Source organism: Halictus rubicundus, chromosome 9 (genome assembly GCF_050948215.1).
Source record: "Halictus rubicundus isolate RS-2024b chromosome 9, iyHalRubi1_principal, whole genome shotgun sequence".
Taxonomy (NCBI): Eukaryota; Metazoa; Arthropoda; class Insecta; order Hymenoptera; family Halictidae; genus Halictus; species Halictus rubicundus.
This window is the reverse complement of record NC_135157.1, coordinates 14,984,504-15,006,795: the sequence shown is the minus strand read 5'-3', so window position 1 is coordinate 15,006,795 and position 22,292 is coordinate 14,984,504. Positions and strand designations below refer to the sequence as shown.

Sequence of the window (22,292 nt, the reverse complement as noted above, 5' to 3'; positions counted from 1 at the left end):
TGACAATTGTGTATTTAGTGCGTGAGATGATACGCCACAATCAGTTGCGTGTTTATTTTTACGAGCTCCAGATGGTACGTAAATAAGTTCGTGTCAATAACTTTCAGACTATCAAAGATTTTGGTCAAACATCAATGTAAATTTCTTCGATGTGAGTGTGAACAGAATAATTGTCGTGTGATCTACAAACGAGTATGCATGTGGAATGTTGTGGTTAACAATTTATGGGATAGTTGATATGCAAAGCTAGGTGACGTTTCTTTGAAAACAACAATAGACATCAGACAGAACGATGTCGTCCTCGCCAAAAAACTCGATCAAGCAGCCGATTAGGCGTCTGGAGATCCAAATTAATAATTTCAACGTGGCTATACCTCATCACGTTGATCTATTGAAACGACACAAGGTTAACATTCTAAAAGTAAGTCTATCAAACTTGTTATTTTATATATTTTTACGCAGTTGTCCTTTGTTTTTGAATATTTGACTCATCAAGTTATCTTGCCTTCGCAGTATCAAGCGCAGCACGATTGGGTAAAACTGAATAAGGAACAGATCAATGTATCGAGGCTTGTGAAACAGCTGAAAGAATTACTGTATCAGATGGAGACCCTCAGATCACAGGTCTTGGACTGTGATATCGAACAGTTCGACAAGCGGGTTTCCAATGCTCGCAAGAGTCTCATGAGTGCAATCGAAGAATATATTGGTAAGTAAATGAATTTTATATAAATTCTACGTTCGAATCTTCTGTATGCAATACCTTGGAATAACAGTGTGTATGTGCTTACAGAACTGCAATTAAACTTACCTTTGTCGAGACCACAGTCACCCAAAAGTGAAGATCACGAAGAAGAGCACCCACTTAACGATCGCTATGTCCTGTTGCAAGAAGAACAACAGGATCTGCAAAACGAGCAGGCATGTCTGCATACTTGGAACAATCTGCAGGAGGACATAAGCCAGTTTCATGAATTGTTCGTCGATATCAACAAGATAGTGGATGTAAGTTCTATCACTCCTTCAGATTCGAATTTAATTGTACACATTGTTCCATTACACCCTAAATATCTTGCTTATCATTGATGCTAAAATGAAATGTCGAGAGACATACCATTGAGGAAAATTGTAAGACTAAAATTGTGATTAGGATCAAAGAGTGTTAGTAAACAAAGCAGAAAGTGACATAGAGGAGACGGAAGTAAACGTGACAGAAGGTGAAAGACTGCTTGCGAAGGCTGCAAGATACAAAGTAGCAATGTATCCATTAGCAGGAGTCATAATTGGTACATGTCTTGGGGGACCAATTGGTTTGGTGGCAGGGCTGAAGGTCGGTGGACTCGCTGCCATAAGTGGTGGCCTGTTAGGTAAGTACACTAATTACTCTTGCAATTGATGAATCATAGGATACATGTTTAACATCGGGAACCATTTTCTCCACTTCTAACGATTCAGTCGTTAGAACAAAATTCCCTACTGGTAATCTACATTCTCGTGCGTGCAGGATTTACCGGGGCAACAATACTAAAGAAAAAACAGTTGCAAATGCAAAAGTCTCAGAGTACAACAGACCAGACTATGACGGAGCAGTTGAACTTGGCAGAGAGACCGTCGTCCTCGCTTGAGAATTTGCGAGAGACTAAAAAAGATTTGTGACCCACGGAGAATGACGACGTTGAGTCCAAGAAGAAGAAAACATGCAATATCTTTTAATTTTAGAGGACTGATCGATGTGATACGCGAAATCCGCTTCGAGTGACGATTTCTTTTCTAGAATGTAAATAAAATGGGGAAGCAGGGGAATTCTACTATTGATATTTAGTATTATATGTTATCTTCGAAATGGCTTGTGACTAGCTTTATCCGATAGTATATTGCACGTTCAAATTCTAATAGTGACAATAGACACTAAAGAAACGCTGCCTTCATGACAATTTTTTATATCACGTCGATCCTGCGATAGTTTTGTCGCTATCGCATTTTCGCAGCACTGACAGACGTGTAGGGTTGTTTACATTAGGTTAACATTAGGTTATCGATGCACCAAATATTTGTGGAGCGTTGTTTCTATATTTCTATCGAGAGAATGTACTTACCGTGGAAACGAACCGCACTTTTCGAGATCGACCCGAGCGTTTCACGATGAAAACGAATTTCTCCACGCTTCCGACTCGGCTCCACAAACTATAACGCGTCAAACTGACTCGCCAAACGAACGCTTCAGACTGTTCACAAAAACGTAATTATAAATTAAATGTAAGACTCTATAAACGACCGCCAAAAACTACATTGGCAGCATCACAGGAACTGAGAGTGTAGTTTAATGGAAGTCTCGATCGATACCTAAAGCATATCGAATTTTCAGAGTGTTTCGCGAATTTCATTGTATGTAATCGGATCCAATAAAAACTGTTGTGCAATTTGTCTATTGAATTGCGATTTTTTCGCAGTTGCCCTTATCAGAAAGTCTTATCCTTTCTTTGCCAGAAAAAGAGGAATTTTATTTGAATTGAATTCAAATAAATATAATTGCTCAAAAGATACGAGCATTTTTCTTGAAGAGCAATTTTTCAAGACTGTGACCGAGATTTATTTAATGAATCTATTCAAGAAAAAACTAATTGCAGTATGTACAAGCTTCTAGACCATGTGTTGTTCTCTTATACGAATATATTTTTCTGCGATTATAGATGGAGTCGGGAATCAATTTTTTGTATGACTTCTCGGGACTTCGGAAAATATTTCCGCAGTGAATGAAAATTGTGTGCTGACTATTGTATAGTTCGAGGACGCAGGAAGACAAAGTTGGTGGTCGAGCGTTCGCTACAAAAGGCACCCAATACAGTATATTTAGCAAGTAATAAAATACATCGGTGTTAGACACAGTACAATACTGAAATAATCATGTTATCAATGTAAATATATGTGTATTTATATACATTTCGTTAGAATGATGCGGGGGATACTTATCGTCTACGGACTAAAATGATCTACTTAAAAAAATATTAATAAATATCTACGAGCGTGTAACGTTTAAGTGACTATCGGTGTATCTTAAGGTACCGGGTGTTATTATCGTCATCGATGAGAGACATCCCTGGAATTCGTGAAGCGGTACCAAGCCGTGTGTGTGTATGTGTGTACGTGTATGTGTGTGATTCCCCGTCGGAATGAAAAATTCGTTTCCGTAAAATACCATATAGAAAAAGCTCCTCTTACTTTCCGGTTCCCTGTTGTTGGTCTCGCTTCCGAAAGGAACGGGATGCCCAGCCGGATGCACCGATTTTATGGCATGATTCCGATTTCCGTCGATCTCGATTTATTTCCGACTCGTCGAACGATCCACGGAGTCGATAGAAAACGTAATAAAAAAATATAGAGAAAGAGAAAGGGAGAGAGGAAAATACAACTAAATCACGACTCGTCGAGAGAGAGAGAGAGAGAGAGAGAGAGAGAGAGAAAAAAGGGACAGAAATAGAAAAATGACAGAAACGGTACTCTCTCGGTGATGAGAATCGAAATTAGAGGGGAGTGAGGAAGGTGCATCGGACTGCGCCGAAGAAAAAAATCTTTGCAAAGATCCACACTACGGGCTACAAACTACGGTGATCTAAATACCTTAAAAAAACAGTTTTCTCGGTCTCGTACCACAGGAAATACGAAAGAAACGGTTTTGGTCACTGTCCCATAGAAGGTATCGCCGAGATACCTTGGCAGACCTTGGCAATTCTAACAAAAGAAAATGGCTAATCGACTGACTCGGAAGCGCGGCGTAACAATACAGAATTATTGTGACAGGATAATTGCTGATTGCTACTCGTGTGCCGTTTTTTTCATCCGTTCTCTTCCTTAGGTCGCCTAAGCTCGCCACCGCGATCGGTCCCGTTGATCGAACACACGATCAATGCTCATCCCGTTTTCGTGCCGGAAGCATCAGTCGACATCCTAATCGCGCCTGCACTGTCGCAAACACCGTGGCTCCTCGGGGGGGAATTAGCATCGATACGATTATGCGAATCTTCTTCGCTCGAGCCTCTTCGAGTTTCGGGGCTCTCGCGAAACGTCCACATCTCGTACCGATCACAACATAAATCCCTTAACTCAGAACGAAAAGACAAACGAAGAGGCGGGTCCGCAGGTTCAGAAAATTCGGAATCTTTGGGAATATGTGGTCCATACGTCGGTGTACATCACGCAATGTTTTTTTCTTGGTTATAGTCAGTCCGAGGGGTGAGAATTAATTTTTGAACATTCGGAGCATTGAACAGCTTGAAATTCTAACTCGAAATCATTCAGAAAGAATATTTTACGATACTCAATAATGAAGTTTGTTACACAAAAATTCTGACTCAGATTGTATTCTTTACTATTTGATAGTCCTACTTAAAAGAAGTAACTTTTGTCTTAGAATCACTTGTCAACCTCTCACAGTTCCCAGATTGCCGATTTTGTAGGGTACGATTGTTGCCAATTTTCCGCTCCGTTGAGCCGAGTTAGGGCAACGAGAAAAATTGCATAATCTACAGCAACACACGCCCTTTTCATCCCCAAAATTTCGCAATTTTCTGAACTCGCAGAGCAAAGATATTCCCTTGTGATAGGGGGTGGTAATTTGGCTTTTGGTTACAGGCCAGAGTCTAGGTGTACACCTACAGGTGATAGAGGATTTCGCAAATGACTGACATAAAAAGAATATAATATTATATATATATCTCTCTATATATATAGTATGTATATATATATATAATCTGGAAATAATAGACTATTGGTTATATTACTTGCGACTACATCGTATAAACCTTTAATATTACATTATATTACAAAGTGGTATGTGTGTGTGCGCATTGGTTTGCCTGACATTCCTGAAGAGCTAATGGAATACCTGAAGAGGGAGAGAGAGAGAGAGAGAGAGACAGAGCGAAAGAGGCGTAGAAAAAAAGTAAAAAATAATAGAAAGAGGGAGATAGAACAGAGGTGGTCTTCAGGTGTTTCATCGAACGAGAACCGCGCGGTGTCGCGACGCGTAGTGCCAATCGATTTATTAACTACACTGCGTATAAATAATAATAATATTTAAAAAAAAACAGAAGAAGAAGAGAGTACCATCGAGAGTACGAAGAACGGTCCTTGGTATCCAGGAATGCCAAAATGTTCATTTAGGGGCGGGTGGGGGTAGGGGAAAAAAAAAGAAAAGATGGTAACCGGTGCATGCCGTTCGCGATAATTGCGGAGGCGCATCGTTGAAACATGCAGCCATACACATCTATATTATATTTATATATTTATATTCATATTTATATTCATTCATTTATTTATATATATACCCCGTCGGAACACATCTCTATCTATGATTCTCTTGAGCACGTTGGTGGATTCGGAGGAGACAGTATAAGAAAATACACGTTGCCGTCGTTACTTTCTGGAAATCAATGGTTTATAAAATTCAGACGTGACAACTATCGCGTGGATCCATTCGGAACACGTGTGTCTGTATGTGTATGTGGGTACGTGTGTATCCATGTATACGTGTTTCTGTGTGTGTGTTCGAAGCGTATCAAAAGATAAAATTCACTTGAAAGTCGAGCTCGTGCGCCGGGCTCGCAGAGGTCCTTCATGGGTCCTTGGACCGCGATGGCGACCGTTCATGGGACTCGGTAAGCGTGACGGCGGCGATCTATGGGACACCGTGCTCTTCTACAAGCTACGACATCGTCCCCCTCCCCCAACCTACGATCGCCATGGGAGAATACTCGATCTAATACGATTCGAATCGTTACCATTGGCTCAATGATATTTCATGCTCGATGAACACGTTTCATGGTGGACCCATGCTGTGAGGACAACTCGCAAGTGAATCGAGAACATATACACTCTGCTCTATGTTAGGGCTGGCCCTGCTTCAGGGCCGGCGTTTATAAATTAATGGACATGTCTTGGTCGTAGGGTGCGAGATTAGTGTCGGACGAAGAAGCCGAGGTAACTGTTGTCGTTGCGGTCGCGCTCGTCGGCGATTGAAGTGGCGTCGATGTGGCCGGCAGGTGAGACGTGGGACTCTCTAAGGTCGAGTTCCAGTGACTTCTCTCTGTACCGTCGCCACCGTCGTCCGAGACGATCGAAATGTCGGCTATGATGCCGCTCTCTGCAACGGAATCGGTTCGTTGCGTTAGGTGATGCTCAATCTCCTTGTCCCCTCAAAACAATGCTACATCGACTAAACCATGGACACCATGGACACGAAGACTTTTTAACGTGTATTAAAAACACATGTGCACAAACGTGTACAAACGTATACAGAGGCGTACAAGCCTGTACAAACGTGTACATATGCGTTCGAACGTGTTCAACCCCTTACCGTATCACAACGAGTGAGACTCGTGACGAAGATTTCAAACAAAATCTACTGTGCACACACCGTAAGTAGCCGAGCACCTACAAATTGTATCAAGGTATTATTACAAACAATTCAGTGATATAAACCGTATTAGTATAAGTAGACTGCGGATTTTATGCAACATTATTAATCAGGAACACTCGGGCTGTTTGGGCATATCAATATACTCTTTTCAATTTATTAAGATTATTAAAGGTGGAAGGACATTTTTTTTCAGTTGCTTACAATTTATGCAGAAAGATTTGATTTTGCATGAAGATCCGCAATCTAACTATACGCAATTTAATGGATCCCCGAAGGGGATTAGTTAGGGCTAGCAACCTAGGTTCCTTGCTCCTGTGCTATTCAGTTTTTAGGTGCTCGGCAACTTATGGTCTCTGTAGGTACTAAATGCGAGCCTAATGCGTGCCTTTCTTTTGGGGGACAAAATAAAATTCTACTGTTTGCAACCAATGTTTGAGCAACACTTCAGCAAGTAAATGTTGGGAATAAATATGCTAATGAAAGATTCTAACAAGTTAGCTACATACCAACGCTGCATTGGCTGTTGAGCGTGGTGCTGCGATGATGAGGTCGAGGACTGGTGTCCAGACCAAGGTTCAAGGTCGTGGGTGGACCACTGCTGCCACCGCTACTTGATGAAGAACTGACAGAGATGACACTGTGCGGCCTCCTGCTGCAGCGACCGGAGTCCTCGGACATGGACACTGCTATCGAGTTCCTAAATCTAGGTGCTGTTCAGAAAACCAACAATTAGTCAATTATCTCTTGTACAGAACCTATACGATCGAGATTATACAGAATGATCAGCGATAAGCGATTCATCAGCGTTACTTACTTTTCGAGAGTTGAGCTACGCTGATCGAACGGTCATTGATCTGATCCGCGCTAGGCCTAATGTCCAAACAAGGTTTGTTTCCGATGCCCATGCTCGACATCTCCGCCAGGCGCACTTCTACGATCGCAAAAGGCGTTGTCTCGTTAGAGTACCGCGGAACAATGACTATCGTTGGGTGCATACGGAAAGGGACAGGGGCGCGCACGTCAAAAGACAACACAAAGGTGTCGTCCCGAACGAGCCTCGAAGGCATTTTACCTCTGTTTCGCAGCGCCTGCTTCCATAAAAGGTTGCTCAGTTCCTCCGTCCAGGCTTTCTTGATGTCCTCGCTCGCGCACTGCAACGTGTACGTGTCGCCCGGTTTCCGTTTGCGGAACCAAATCTCGAACTTCGTGGGCGAGTCGGCGATCACCGCGGTCAGCCCGATATCCGTCGTTTTGATGCTGTGCTTGTAGATGTAGATGTCCAGGTTCTACCATCAGAGAACACGCCTTTTATCTAGGATCGCCCACGATAGGGTCTACGCGGCTGCGATAGCGATTCCGGTTTCCCGAACGCTTTGCAGAACCGAAACGATGCAACATTCTGTAGTGCTTAGATTGTCAGGGTGTTCTCATGCGAAACCATTGTCACGTCGCTTCGGTTCTCGAACGAGTAGACTGCGGATTTCGGGCAAAATGGGTTGGTGCAATTTAAAATTTATTTTCTATTTATTAAGATCTTAATGATTCTTGCAATTGATACAAATTTTTCTTTTGCACAGAGATCCTCAGTCATAGGTTCAGGAGACTTTTGGGATTCTTTCGAGGCGTTGTTTGGGGATCGGGAGAGAGTTTTACCTTTCTGTCGGGGAATCTTCTCGCTTTGCTGAAGAGTATGAGATCCTCGAAGAGGAAGACCTGTCGCAGGCACTTCTTGCCTTTACCTTGCCAGACGAGGAATTCGTTCTGCCTCAGTAGCCTGCCTTGCTCCTTCACGTTCACCTGCAACCGTCAAAGAGGATAAGCCTGCCTAGTTCGCTCCAGTTTGTTGCAAGTAAACAATTGTTATTTCCTGTTAGACAAGGGGCCGCGCAAGAACTTCTGCGCTAATATTTCGCGAAGGTAATCGATTGAGCAAATGATCGGCCGAACGACCACGCCCATAATTTATACTCCGGTTGATTTATCCTCGAAGGGACAATGAAGCGGTACATACATCGCAATCACGAAGAGAGTCCATGGCCAGCAGATCGTTCCCATGGCGCAGTTGGAACCGGACCATCTGCTCGGCAGCTCTCAAATCAGCCTCACCCTCGACCATCGGCTTCAGGCCATCCTCTTTCTCATCCTTCTCCTCTTTGCCAGACATTTGCTCGGACAGATCCGTGCCGGCTTTAACCAGCTGCTGCAGCAGCAACGCGTACTTGCCCATTCGTTGCACCGGCTTCAGCAAGTAGCTCGCCAGGTCCATCTTGTCGCCTAGCTCGAGCTGCTTTTGCTTGAAGAACACTGTGCCGTACTCGGCCATCAAAGAGTCCGAGTTCGGCTTGTTCTTGTTGTACAGCGCGTACAGGTAGAACTTCTTCTCCTGGAAAAGACAGAGACAATTTTCATTTTTTTTTTCTCGTTCATTGTCTTTGGATGCTGTTATAATTTTTAGACTGTGGATTGGAAAATTACGAAGACACTACAGAAGACTTTAAGAATCTTCTATATAATTTGCCCATTCTCTATCGTGCACGAAGACCCCCAATTCGAACAATCATCCAAGCCACAGTCTATTAGGTCACCGGGTAGATCTTACACGGTCAGGCAGCCACGTAAGAAGGCTTTAAATCGCAAAACAAGCTGAAGAAGCCGTAAGATCGAGCGAAACGCTAACGATTCTGTTGAGCAACTCGCGGAACGAAACCACGAAGAAAAAAAAAGAAGGCGGCTTCGCAAGCAGTCCAAGATTGAATAGGTTTGAAAAAGAACTCACATGTCTGAGGAAACATTGTCCCACGTTCATCGGCGACTGCTCGCACTGTTCCAATTCCCGCAGGAAGTGTTGGCTGTGGAACTCGTAGATCTTCTCCACGTTGCCGAAGATCACGTTGCGCTGTCCTCGAAGAGCTTGCGGTATGTCCTCGCGCACCAGCTCCGGTATGTAATTCTTGACGAGTTTGAATAGAAGAAGAAGAAGAAAAAAAGGAACGGGTTAATCATCCGGCAAGAGTCGTTCAACGTCTACGAATCGCAGTGTCGGACAGTTACCTCTATTATGTACTCGAGGGACTTCACGTAGTCTCGTTCGGTCTGTATCATTTCCCTCATTATGAGCAGTATTGTTCTGCAAGGTGAAATTCCTCGTTAACGACCAGCCGCTGCCGCCACCGCCACGACGTAACAATTCCGCCGCATAATCGCGTCACGGAGTTATTATAGGTAAACAGTTGGCCATTGTGCCGAGCGTGAGCGCGAGGAAACGCGGAAGGAAAATCGGACGAAAACGTGGAATCTAATCTCCCACGGAGCGATCTTTTCGACCGAGCCAGGCAACTTTTAATTAGAATATCAATCACGTTCGCTGGGATAATTATACGTGCAACATTGTCGAACCTTGGAAAGGTTGAGAACACGATCGGACGGCGTTTGGACAAAAGAGTTACACGATTTCGTCGGATACAAAGTACTTTGTGCTCGATCTATCTTCGTGAGAAGATGAAGAGACGTTTGTCTTTAAACGAACCTGGAGATAATTGTTTTATACTCGAAGAGAATCTTGTTTGATGGTTTCAAATTAAATTATCTTCGAATAGAAAAATTGTTTTCACATTAAACGTATGATTCTTCGAGGGAAAAAAATTGTTTTCACGGTCGACGAAGATTGCTTTAATTTAAAAAATTATTTTTGCGAGCGAATGAAGAGGAAGACATTTCTTTTTTTGGAGCTTCTGTGTGAACATACTTTTTCGCCTTCATGCCTGGCGCGATGCTAGCTGCTCTGTGAAGGTGCGAGTTCACCGGAGGCTTCACGAGTCGTCTCGGAGCCGGGCTTCGGGGCGGAGTTCTCGGAGGTGAACAATCCAAAAGCTGTTCCGCGCTTTCGCGAAGCTCCGCGATGTTGTCCAGCACTGGTCTTCCGCCACTTCCGGCGGATCCTATACTCTCCATGGGGCACGCATATGATGCACTGCTGTCGCTGTCATCCCACGATGTTCCTGGCAAATTGACAATTCTATAGAAAATCCAGTCGAAGTAGCTTTATCTTTCAGAAAATGATTGCGAACCCATCTAGTGACCCATTAGTAAGCTTTAACAATTAATTGTGACAGCCTGATTAACCCTACAATGTTCCTAGGGTCTTCCTCGGACCAAATATTTTTGCTATTGTGTAATAATTTTTTTACTCGGTTGCATTTACCTGATCTTATATTTGAGAGAGAACACAAGGAGAGTTTCATATTTAGGAAGAGGATAGGAAAATTGTTATTAATATACATATATCCCTTTCTGTTTACACTGTTTCTTACCAACCTCGCAAATAGGAATCAATTATGCTTTGCCACAGTGGAAACATAGTGAAACAATGGAGCAGTTTCGAAGATTACTGTGCTTCAAAGATTAATGCATCAGACCCGCGTATCCGAATTGCATAGAATAAATATAAGGTTACTTTTTGCAATAAAGAACACTGATGTTGTCATGTTTATGTGCAGATCATCGTACTGCTTACATCCGGTGTTGTAGAAATAACTCGGAACAAGGAACCAAGTATTAAGACTCATTCTTGTACGTTAATGAAAATATTTGCTACGTCGACAGTGTCTTCAAAATTTACGCTTCTCGGTTCCCAAATTAATAGATAAAAATTTGCATAAAATTTTTAAAAACGTCAACCTTCTCTACAATATTGGATTCCAAGGACCAACCATAAAATTAATAAAAATTCAATGTGTACTCAGTAGATTGTATACACTTTCGAAAAACACAATCAGATGGATGTTGAAAATCTTTCATTTGTGGCTGATCAAAAATTCACGAAAGAAGCAACGAATATCGAATGCCTACATCTGTAAATTAATTCAAGAATTTCTAATGTAGCACGAAGACCCACTACAGAGTTCGCTATCGCAACCTAATGAGATTCATGAAATTTCTACGGTTCATTAAAATTCTCAATAATTCACTTTTCAGAATTACTGGAAGAAATTCGATTACAGAAAGATCACTCGAGAAAGCTCTATTGAAAAGCTGAATCCTAGAAGATTTTCGAGGCTAGATCGAGGAAGAATGTTACACTTACTCTTGGCAAGAGTGTCCTCCCAGGAGGTAGCTGACTCGGACGCGGCGAAGGACCTTCTCCTGGCCGGGCTGCCGGGTGCGGAAGTGGTCCTCGCGATCTCGAGGGCTTCCGCGCACTTGTTCCTGGCGATGCGGCATTGTTCGAGGAGGATCTCGTTACCGAGCTTCTCGGCGAGCGCCATCATTTCCGTGAAATGCTCCGGCGGCAGGGGTGGCCTCGCCATCAGGAACTGCTGGGCCCTCCTTTCGCCAGCGAGACGGGCCTCCTGGGCCCACTCGAACGCCCTGTCCTGAAGCAGGCAGCATCGCGACGTGTCCTCGAGATACTCGCGCCTGTCCTCCAGGCGGGAACCGAATCCTCTCAGGTGTTGCTTCAAGGATCGAGCGAGTTCGCGAAGTCCGCTCGCGCTCGCCGCCTCCGCAAGATCGCTGCCCTTGTCAAGATGTCTCTGCAACAACCGAAACACCAAATCACACCAGTCCGTTGCTAACTCCATCTAAAAATTTATTTTCTACCCCGCATTTTACTAACGATTTTATTCTCACCAAATTAATATATTATCTGCACAACATTGCACGGATGCTTAAACATTCGATCAACAGAGAAAGAACGATCGGAACCTCGCACGTACGTGCACACTGTGTTCATCGATATAAATCATGCGAGATCTCGCCTGCGCGGGCATCGAAGTCTCCGTACGCTCGCATAGTCGCCCAGCACGCTACGCGTACGTATCATTGCTGCAGAGTTTACAAAATGCTGCGTGATCCACGCGTGACACTCCCATAAATCTACGGAACCCTCCCCCCGCCTTTCCCCAAAGCAACGTTTGCTCGGATTAACCATGAATACGATATTGTGTGTAAACACACAGAAATATATCACCGGGTCACAACAAAAGACAACAATAAGAACCCTTGGTCTTCGGTAGGAACGATATCCTGTTGTCTACGATTCGAACTGGAACTCCCGCGGTGCAGCACGGGACCCCCGTCCCTAATGGAAGAACCATAAATCGACATATGGGGAGTGGGAACCCATGAAATGGGACTCCGTGGTCTGTGCGCTATGGGACGTTGTCTGTTTGACCGAGTGAGGGTGATGATTAAAAATTTCCACGATGTTCCTGACCGAAGAACTTAAGCAATACCATTATTTATAAATTTCTGAGTTGATTCAAGTCGACAATAAATTGTCTTGGCGTTAATCGTTTGCGCTTTTCATTGGAAGGAAAGTATATGAAGTCTCTGGTGTGATGGTCTATTTTTATTTAAAAAGTTGTTGTGTCTGTGGTATGACGTTTATGATAGAGGCATTTCTGGTTTTAAGGAAAATTAATTGTTTTCGTCATAATCGCGACAGGATGCAGCAAGAGGCTTGCAAAATCGTGTTCCAATAGATTAACAGTTCCCCGAGCGGTTTTTCACTGGGAACAACAGGGGTGGAGGACGATCCGTTCAATTTCCAATCTATCCCGCGTGGATGAGCACACAGCCCTTTCCGCGAGAGAGCAATATCACCGGCGACCACGGGACCGTGAAATCCCGTCGGACATGGATCAGTAACATCCTGGAACAAGGACGATCCGGGCTGAGTACCCGTGACGAAACTGCATCGCGCGTCCCACGGTGAGCGTCGCGGGGCGCATCGTCTCTTTCTCTTCGAGATCGATGGATCTCGCAACTGTTCCGAGTTTGTAACACAAATTTACGCCTGTAATCGCTGTGTCGATCGAGTCTGTATTTCTCTCGGGCCCAGGTGGGCAGCACAGGGGCGTAAAAGATCCATAAATCCGCCCACCCACGCAATTCCACGTTTTCGAACAATGTTTCACTCGGACAAAGTGTTATATATTTTTGCGAAACCTTGAAAGTAGCGCCAAAAATTAATTGTTGGACTCTTCTGGCAATTTTACAGACGCTGATCGATAGGTCAATTTAGGTAGTTTATCAATTTTTCTGAGTATATTTTCAGAAAGATTTTCCTTAGCTGAAGTTGAATTTTCGCAGTTAGTGAAGCAGTAAAATTCCCTGATCGAAGGGGGGGGGGGGGAGTGCATGTTCGTCAGCTAATTAATAATATTTTCATAGTATTTTCTATTTTCTCCAAAGAGAATAACCTCGTGGGTTAAAAATCCCGTAATTACGATAAAAGCGAACAATCGTGACGCCGCGGAGCAGCGGATTCTCACTCAATTTGTTTAACTGCTTCGCACCGAACAATCTGCCTGTTGGACGATTTATTCCCAGGAATTAGTTTCGACTTCAACGTTGAATGAACTCTGCTATGAACTCTTCTAGCCGCGTCGTTGATATTCTGATTCGCTCAGTATAGTTCGCGGTGCTCGAAGTGCACTTGATTAAAGTTTCTGTTTCGCTTTTCACAGTCGACTGAGTTTATCGACCCCCGTTTAAGGGGAGAAGGTTCTGTCTGCTCTCAGTGTTTGCACTTTCAGTGCCCTTCTCCTTCGCCACGTGGCTCCGTCCCTTAGGGTTTTAGGGCCTCGGAGCCGTCGGAAACGCTTTTCTCCGCGCCCCGAATGGAGAACGCCGTATAGCAATCGCGACACGTGCGGCATTATGCCGTTCCCGACGTTAACGACGCGTTTTCGGCATCCCGGGGCTCTGTTTTTGTCGGACAGCTAACGATCTTCGCTAACGAGCTGCTAGGATTCGATCTCTATCGGTGAAATCACTCCTATTAAACTTTCTTTAACTATGATCAGCAGGTTTGACAGTGATGGAAAGCACCGACGGGCTCGAGTGTGCAGATAAATGGATCAATGTTTATGGAGCTCTGTCGAGAGGTTTAATAGATTTCATTTCACCGTCGTTGTCTATCGGTTCCGACGATTAGGAACGTTTGCCGAGACCGATTGGGAGCTTTGCATAAACGGAATCGATCCCGAGGATGACATTGAACGCTCGCAGCCCTGAACGCACGCCAGTCATTAGCTCTTCTGGCGAGGAATAGTCAGTCAAGCTGCGAGTGAAAGTTGCTGACATTATGAACTCCATCTGCACCCATAGGCTCTCTGCATTCTTTCGTCGATCGAACCTGCAATCTTTTGCAACCATTGTTCTCGATGCAACCGAGACGATGGAGGCTTGCGCGATTAATCAGTTTAATTTTTGGAGCAGCGGCTGCTTTCTAATTTCGCACATTTTCACGGAACTTACAATTTTTCTGTAGAGGCAGTTTCTATATTCATTTTAGTTCGTTACCTTCGCATAACAATTGCAACGGCGCAATTGCTCTGAAAATTAAAAATTCCTGAAAAAGCATAGGTAGTAATAATATTGGCAGTTCGAATCTTCAATTAAAAAAAAATATGGTAAGGTTGCTCCGTTAGATTCCGTCGAATAAAACGAGGAATCTTCGAAAATGGAAGAAAATCGAAAAAAATCAGTAGTAAACAGCGGCGAACGAGCTCGTGAAAAATCACGCGACACGAGGACCGCCCGAATAATCAAAATTAATGCGCGGGGAGCCGGCGCAGCGCGTAACGAGGACGGCTGACGAAGTTTCAATTAGGATATTGAGCCTCTCCGTCGAAACGAATCGATTCGCGTTGCACTCGCCTGATTATGAATGGTCGTCGGGTTCGGCGCGTGAAGTATTGCCGAGGGAGATTCGAACTGGCTTTCCCCTCTCTTCTCTATCTCCCCGAGCCGTTTAATCAACGAAATTATTCAGGATCCCCCGACGATCCTCTGGATCCTCTCAGACACGCAAAAGAGAAAGAGAGAGAGGGAGAGGTTGCAATTGGAAATTCGCCCGCATCTTGACGAAAGCCTAGAGCGAAACGGACCTACCCGCATGCGCTTACGAAAGTCCGAGCAATAGATCGCCGTTATAGTTGTATCGCGGCCTGGTTATGGAAATCGCTTGCACGGTGCGCCGCGAAAGTATGCTCTCGCGCACACCTTTGTATTCCCCCGAGTTTCCATATTCATCGCCGCCGTTACCTTAGCGGCAACGTTTAATTAATTTACTGGATACACGATAGCCCGGTACTCGAGTTCCCCGCGCTTCTGGGGTTTCTGGTGCGGAAAATGATTCCGGAATTTTCGAGAAAGCGGCGAACTCGAGGAGCTTTGATTTGGGGTAAAAAAATGTACAGAGAAAATCCCACTAAAAATCATAGTAAAATACATACTTCTTTTGATTGCAGTTCAAGTCACTTTTACAAATTGCATCGTTAAAAAACGTCTGAATTTTCTCGGAGAATCCTTCTAAAATCAACGTCTCCGAAATGAACAAATTGAATTCCTGGTCCAAAAGTTACACAACTAAATATATATTTTGTACAAAAGAGTACGCACTCGGCCGCCCAAGCAAAGGTTATAATCATTAATAAAGTGTCCAGACAGAAATGTCACGGCATTAAGCTAAAAGTCGTTCGAAATTATCACTCGATTTCCAAGAAGTCCGATGCGTGGAAACGCGTTGCATAAAACACGGACGAAGGAATGTTTAAAAATTGCTACACATTGCTCGAGCAATTGGCATTCGATGCGACTATTACCGGCGCCATAAAAGGACTAATAACAGCCGGTTGGCATAAGCTCGTGAACGGACCGGCGACGAAATCACAGTGGTCCCCGCGATATATCCCGCTATTAAACAAATACTTGCTTGCATAATCGCAGTCTCGGTAGTCGTCTGTGCTAGCGCCGCGCCGCTGCCGGTTGCATATTTAGAACGCATCGAGCCGACGCGACGCGGCCGGAGGACGCGGTGCAATTACCGATCCATCGATGATGATCGTCGTCGTTGGATCGTGACAGGACAAATATCCGTGCGGTAATTACATAACGCGACCGATAGACAGACGCAACAGGAAAATCTGAACGCGGCCCAGTCACCGTGGCTCGTTATTACGCCCGGAATGTAGAAAGGCGTCTCTCACGCGGCGCATAATTGGCCAACCGTGAAACCAGATTAGCGAAAAACGTGACCAGCCGGTTGCCGATCGGAATCGTTGGACGCACTGCTAACGTTAATCGTTGGCCGATCGAAAATTAACGCGACCCATCGGCAATTACCGCGAAATGCATTTCGACTTTGCTGGACACTCGACGAGTACCGTGTTCTCTCGATATATGCGACAACACGGGTCTTGGCTGTGACATATATCGTCCAGGAGATACTATTCTTCGATCCACGCTGAACTTGGCGTCCGAGTAGTGGGGATAGTTCTGCGACATATATCGAGAGAAGACTGCAATACTAACGAAGGATAAACCTGAAGAGAAACACCGAAGAACGATAAACTTGAGGATCCACACTGATGGAAAATAAACTCAAGGAACGTCAACATACAAAAATCGACAAGCACCGGCCACTGAAACTCAATTGCATAATTGATCGCGTAATTGGTTGTCCAACGACAACCCGACAGTGTAATCAACTTACAGGATCACCCGTTGAAGGACTCCATCCTCCAAGTAAGATTTGTAATTGATTTTTTTGTATTCGTAAAGTCTAATCTCGATCAGATTCCGCCGCATCAGTAGTAAAATGATAATCTACGCTCCAGACGAGGTCTAATCAGCTTAGCAACGTTTTTATTAGACTGCACGTTCATTAAAATTCCTGATGTTATATCTCCGCAATGGTGAGCAAAGTTGATTCAGTTGCTGTTGATTTCGTTCAACACACCGAGATTCCAGCGAACGATCAAGATATGTTCCTGGTTGTTAGAGAGCCTAATGGCAGCATTTACGTAATGTCGGATAAACGCGCGAATGTGAACAATAATATCGCCGGTGCTTAAACGCTAATCTTTCGCTGGGAAGAGAAGAGTTGCCAAACTGTTCCCAAAATAGCTGCTACAAACAATCGCAGTCGATCGATCCTCCCGACGCTGTCGACTGAAACTCGGAGCAAAATCGACGGAACTGTCTTACCACTTTTCCCAAAGAATTTCCAAAAACCGAGATTAACACGTTCCCGCCGGCATGTACCATCACTGGTACATAGAGGGCTGTCCCATGGTACATACACAATTGTTCCATCGGGCGGCATGTACCGCCGGTGGTACAAATGAAGCAATCAATTTTATGTGTCTTTTTCCTTAATAAAAAGAGAAAAAAAAATTTGCAAATGAACTGAATCAAAACAATTCTTTAAATTTAAACGATTTTAACATACAAATATATATAGCCGAGAACTACAAATAAGACCGCCGGCGGGAACGTGTTATAAACTCCCCAAAAAATTCCCGGGCCATTTTGTGCAGAGAATTTTCCCGCGAGAGGGAAACGACTGTTCGACTCGATAAATCGATATGCAGCTGAAGACGCGATCGGAGTCGGTTGTCCGGCTTTCGTCGCGTCCGTGGCTCCTCTCGTTCATCATCGTCGCGCGTCGGCGTGCTTCCGCGTCTGTTAACTTTCCTGCCGGGCCGGACACTGGTTCTGCAGGTAGTCTGCAGAGCTCTTTCCAGATTCCCGACGAACCGGACGTGCCCGGACCGGTTGCAAAATACGAGCTCGGCTCGCGTTTCAGACGGGTCCGGTTCCGAACGGTTTTCCTGCCCGGCGGAGACAGCGCACGCTATACGCGCCAGTCAAGGATCACGAAAAACACGCGCTTCCCTGTTCCACACTGGCGTGCCGGCTCGCGGAGGACCGCTCTGTCGTTTCCTGACAACCAGACCGGCTGGGTTTGTTGACCACCGTGGAATTTCATGCAAGAATGTCGCGTAACCGTGGTCACGGCTCTCGGAATTTCGTGTCGGCCATGACAGGAGAGGCCGGGGCCTCGGATTAACATCTTATTATCATGTTATTAACGGAGATGAGCATGCCGTGCATCCTTCGAGATGATTGCCTCAAACTTACTGCCTTTGCACAACCGTTTCAAACGTTGCTTCTAAATACTAGACACGAGTGCCATTTTCCGTGGCTTCAAGCGGTTCTAGAGTCAATTTATCGACGTTCCCGTGGTGGATAAACATGGCGCTGTTTATTAGCAGTGTACATCCTGGTCTGTATTTTTAGACAATTGCTTTACGCGCTGTTTCCGGGAGATTGTTGTCCAAGTGCCATTTTTAGAGGCTTCGCTACAGGTGATTTATATTGACATTCTTTAGTAAGTAAACACGGTGTTCAGTTTTTATAGTAGTGGCATGACAGATCTTGGTACGCACCTTTAGACAACTGTCTCGTACACTGTTTCTACAAGATTGTTGTCCTGAGTGCCATTTCCGCTGGCTGGGGCTTCAAGAGTTTCCAGAGTTAATTTATCGACGTTCTTTAGTGGTTACTTTCAGTGGAGCATAATATGTATTATTAGGAACACGTTTTATATGTCGTTATATGTTTCTGTAAGTGCCATTTCAAATGCAAAGGAGGCTACAGAGCTGGTTGATATATTATTAACCCTTTTTCATGAATAAATATACATTATGTACATTACAAACATAACGAATGTGTTTCACCTCTATAAAACACGTGCGTAAGTACCATTTCGAACATGGCCGTCTCGAGAACGGAATAGTACCGCTTTGCCAACAGTTTAAATAAATAGTGTATCGTTCATAGTACTAACATATGGATGGAAATCTTTAGTACGTGCCAGAGGAAAAGTTTACCAAGCTCCTCGGCCCGGTGATAACAGGTTGTTAAGCAAATGTAAATGGCCACTCATCGATGCAAATAGCTCGAGCAACTCGATCGACCAGACGCGTTAGAGTCTCTCCAGCAGCCTGTAATAATTCCATCATTCCCGAGCACGATTCTCGAAAATGGTAATGCAGCATTTCGTCACGGATTTTTCTCGGCAGAACCGATCAGCATCGACGAGGGTCACTCGATTACCTGTCGATAAAGTGTTTTCGTATCGGTCACGGGGATCTCGCGACTCAAACAGCCGACTCGTCGAACGTTTCACTTCGCAATCGAACAAGTTCCGATGAAAATTCCCCGTTTGTACTTTCTCGCTGCAGGTGCATACACCGCGATCCAGGCCCCGGCAATCATGCGCCGATATACCACAGCGACTAGAAATATTCGCTTTCACGTTCCATTCGTACCCTCGGACCGTTCGTTTGGAGAAAAAAAAAAAAAGATAGGCGATCCGAGACCCGCGAACTAATGCGCGGCATAATTAATATACTCTGCACGTGTGTATACACGCGTTTGTGAGTGTACGATATGCGAGGAACGAAAGCTTCGTTGATTTACGAGGCGAGGTAGAAAGGGTACTGCTATCGGCTGTCAAAATTAATAAATCGGAGAACCGTGAGATAGTAGGATTTATCGTCATTCCAAGATCTTTTAGCCTACCTGTTCGTTTCTGAAAAATTTTAAGCAGCTGTAACGGGCTGTACAATCTAGAGAAATTTCGAAGTTGGTCCGATCATTATTGGAAATCCTGTAGACCGTGTCGGTGTGCCCCAAAGTCACCCTAGGAATTGCTGTTTAATGAATTGTTAATGAATTCCCAGCTCGTCTCTTTCCCCGAATTTCATTTCCTCGACCGTAAATCGCGGTTTTAATTTATTCCGGCCGGGTCGCGCCGAGAATAAGAAGCACGACGACGTAAATGGCCCTTTCGGCACGACGTTGGCCTCGCGAGAAGACGCACGGTAGCCGGCAGAGGGATTTTCTGGCGTTTCGGTAACGTGCAGCGGAATCGCGATAGGAGAAAGTTATCGCGGCCGGTGATTTGTTGCCGGGAAGGCTACGTCGCTGGGGTCCGTCTATTCCAGAACGGGAACTTTTATTTATCCGTCCGGTTCGAGGGAGACAATGGTCTGTCACGATCGCTTTCGTTCGAAGACCGCGGTGGAAGTCGGATGGAAAGCGTCCACGATTTTTCTTCACGGTCCCCGAAACACCGTGTGCACAGCCATTCGCAAAACTCGACGACATTCGTTGCTTAACCACTAAAACAACCACGAAACTTATTTATTTCTAATTAATTTCATACGAAACTTTCACGGGCATATTCGTCACATTTTTCCGATCAAAATGAGCCCAAACATGACCTGATTCGGAGCTTATTTACCTGTTTAATCCACGGTTCTGTGGAACCTCCACTATCCGAACTGATGCTATTTACAAAACAGTTCGTATACGGCACGATTCAATGGACGAATCTCAGTAAATATTTAATTTAACGCTAGATCACTGCTCTATTATCATTGCATTGGCCAGTTCGGATAGTCGAGGTTCTACTACATCGCGAATTAAACGAGTAAATACGATCGGAACGGTGTCGTGTTTGGTATCGTTTTAATAGGAAGAATGTCAGGAATATGTCCATATAAATTCCATTAGAAAATTATTAAAATCAAAAAGGTTTTCTCATTGAATAAGTATTATACATTTGACACCAACCGGTGAGAGCTCAAGGAACACTATCGGTGCACTATGCGAGTGATATTTTGGTCCCAAGGTTTGCACAAACATCGAGACACTACTGTGCTTCAAATGCCGACCGAAAACGCGGAAAGTCAGTTCGAGCATCATCGCGTAGGACACTGACATTTAATCATTGTGAAACCTGGTGCGGGGGCCAGAGGCCAAAGAAATTCTATCGATGGGGTCACGGTTATGGCAGCCGCCATATTAGAGAGGACACAGGCTGAAAATCTCGTGTGCACTTTGCAGTCGGCTGCCATTATCCTCGATGCGGCGATTCCACGCGAGATCGTGCACTTTTCCCCGAACCCGACAACAACGATACGTGTGGAAATTTGCAACTTTCTTACCGATCGAATTAGCATTCTCTCACCGGCTCCTTTGAAAGTAAGAGTCTCATCTGAGAAAACCGCGCGATTGTCCTATTGCCCTTAGGCTAGGAAAGAGTTTCGCGAGGATCAATCCTACGTAGATGCGGGTTCATTAACGTTCGCCGGGGACATTATAAATTTCTGTGGCCGGCCTGTGAAAGTGACGTGAAACTGCCGTGTGGCTGTTGGGGTCAATGAAGCTACCGGCTCTCGAACTTATGGCTTTTCTAAGCCGGTTGCTCGGCTGCGGAATCCGTTTCTTGTTCTGGCACGCCGTAAACAAGAAACTCGAAACTTGTTGACCCCTCGAGACGCTTACGCGAGTTTTATGGACACCGGTCTCTCTAATTAATGGGCCGATGGCGGAGTTTATGATGAAGCTTTTAATGTTTTACTAATCAGAGTGATGTTCGGTTTTAATCTGGCGAGAAGTGTGTTTGTGTGGCAAGAGAAAATGAAAGGAGATGAATCTCTTAAAGAGGATTTTACAGTGGTGGATCAGATTCATTAACACTTTGACTACCATCCCAGTTGTGTATACCTGTCACCATATTTTTTTTTTATTAATCTTGGAAATCAACTGTTGTTATAATTTATTGGGGAAACCACAGTTTGTTGATTTGCTGATTACAAGGTGTAATGGGGTTATTAAAATAATTGCTAATTTTCATGTTCGTCGATTGTTCGTGTAGCTTAAAATATCTATGGAAATTAGGTGTCATCCACGTTTTCAGGATGATATTGAAGAGTCTCTGCTCAAAGTTATTATATCTCGAAAGTGTATACCGTGACTAAATAGTTACGTGCTCTATCAACGTTTGAATAATCAAAACCTTTCAGCAACTATAATCTAAACGACGTCATCTGCCACAAGTGCAAACTGTTTGCATTACGCTCGATAAATTCTCTGCACCAGCGATAAATGATCCAGTTACGCGCCACAGCAGAGAGCATAACCGACCAACTGAACCGCAACGCTCTCTCGTTCGCGATAAACGCCGATCGTGAATGAATAGATATGATCCAGATCGTAGGATCCTCTTAACGAT

General features: G+C 44.4%; 2 protein-coding genes and 1 long non-coding RNA gene across 8 annotated transcripts in view; 2 read left to right on the top strand and 1 right to left on the bottom strand.

The window, feature by feature from the left end:
* Positions 1-16: 16 nt before the first annotated feature.
* Syx17 (syntaxin 17) lies at positions 17-2,420 on the top strand. Its single transcript, XM_076793024.1, has 6 exons — positions 17-151; positions 234-421; positions 514-709; positions 794-1,005; positions 1,151-1,367; positions 1,505-2,420. The coding sequence occupies exons 2-6, from the start codon at positions 293-295 to the stop codon at positions 1,654-1,656; spliced, it is 906 nt and encodes a 301-aa protein (XP_076649139.1). The 5' UTR covers positions 17-151; positions 234-292; the 3' UTR covers positions 1,657-2,420.
* A 399-nt stretch (positions 2,421-2,819) lies between these two features.
* LOC143357013 (uncharacterized) overlaps positions 2,820-22,292 on the bottom strand; it is a 410,515-nt gene continuing 391,042 nt past the window's right edge. For 4 of the 6 annotated variants that reach the window (XM_076793133.1, XM_076793135.1, XM_076793137.1 and 1 more), the window contains 10 exons: positions 11,499-11,946; positions 10,161-10,413; positions 9,467-9,542; positions 9,192-9,365; positions 8,427-8,798; positions 8,069-8,212; positions 7,488-7,701; positions 7,230-7,346; positions 6,922-7,125; positions 2,820-6,139 (listed from right to left, as the gene is read on the bottom strand). In XM_076793133.1, coding sequence (XP_076649248.1) covers positions 5,913-6,139; positions 6,922-7,125; positions 7,230-7,346; positions 7,488-7,701; positions 8,069-8,212; positions 8,427-8,798; positions 9,192-9,365; positions 9,467-9,542; positions 10,161-10,413; positions 11,499-11,946 — 2,229 coding nt within the window. In that variant the 3' untranslated portion in view covers positions 2,820-5,912. Of the gene's footprint in view, positions 6,140-6,352; positions 6,430-6,921; positions 7,126-7,229; positions 7,347-7,487; positions 7,702-8,068; positions 8,213-8,426; positions 8,799-9,191; positions 9,366-9,466; positions 9,543-10,160; positions 10,414-11,498; positions 11,947-22,292 lie in introns of all 6 variants that reach the window. The other 2 variants (XR_013082750.1, XM_076793138.1) reach the window with 2 other exon arrangements.
* LOC143357065 (uncharacterized) overlaps positions 16,738-22,292 on the top strand; it is a 43,793-nt gene continuing 38,238 nt past the window's right edge. The window contains exon 1 of the long non-coding RNA XR_013082756.1: positions 16,738-16,948. This is a non-coding gene — a long non-coding RNA (uncharacterized LOC143357065). The remainder of the gene's footprint in view (positions 16,949-22,292) is intronic.

Excerpts from the sequence above, each read along its gene's own strand:
- Syx17 (XM_076793024.1), top strand. The coding sequence starts at position 293 with ATGTCGTCCTCGCCAAAAAACTCGATCAAGCAGCCGATTAGGCGTCTG. Across the intron at positions 422-513 it reads ACAAGGTTAACATTCTAAAA|TATCAAGCGCAGCACGATTG; the intron begins GTAAGTCTATCA and ends TTGCCTTCGCAG. Across the intron at positions 1,006-1,150 it reads ATATCAACAAGATAGTGGAT|GATCAAAGAGTGTTAGTAAA; the intron begins GTAAGTTCTATC and ends AATTGTGATTAG.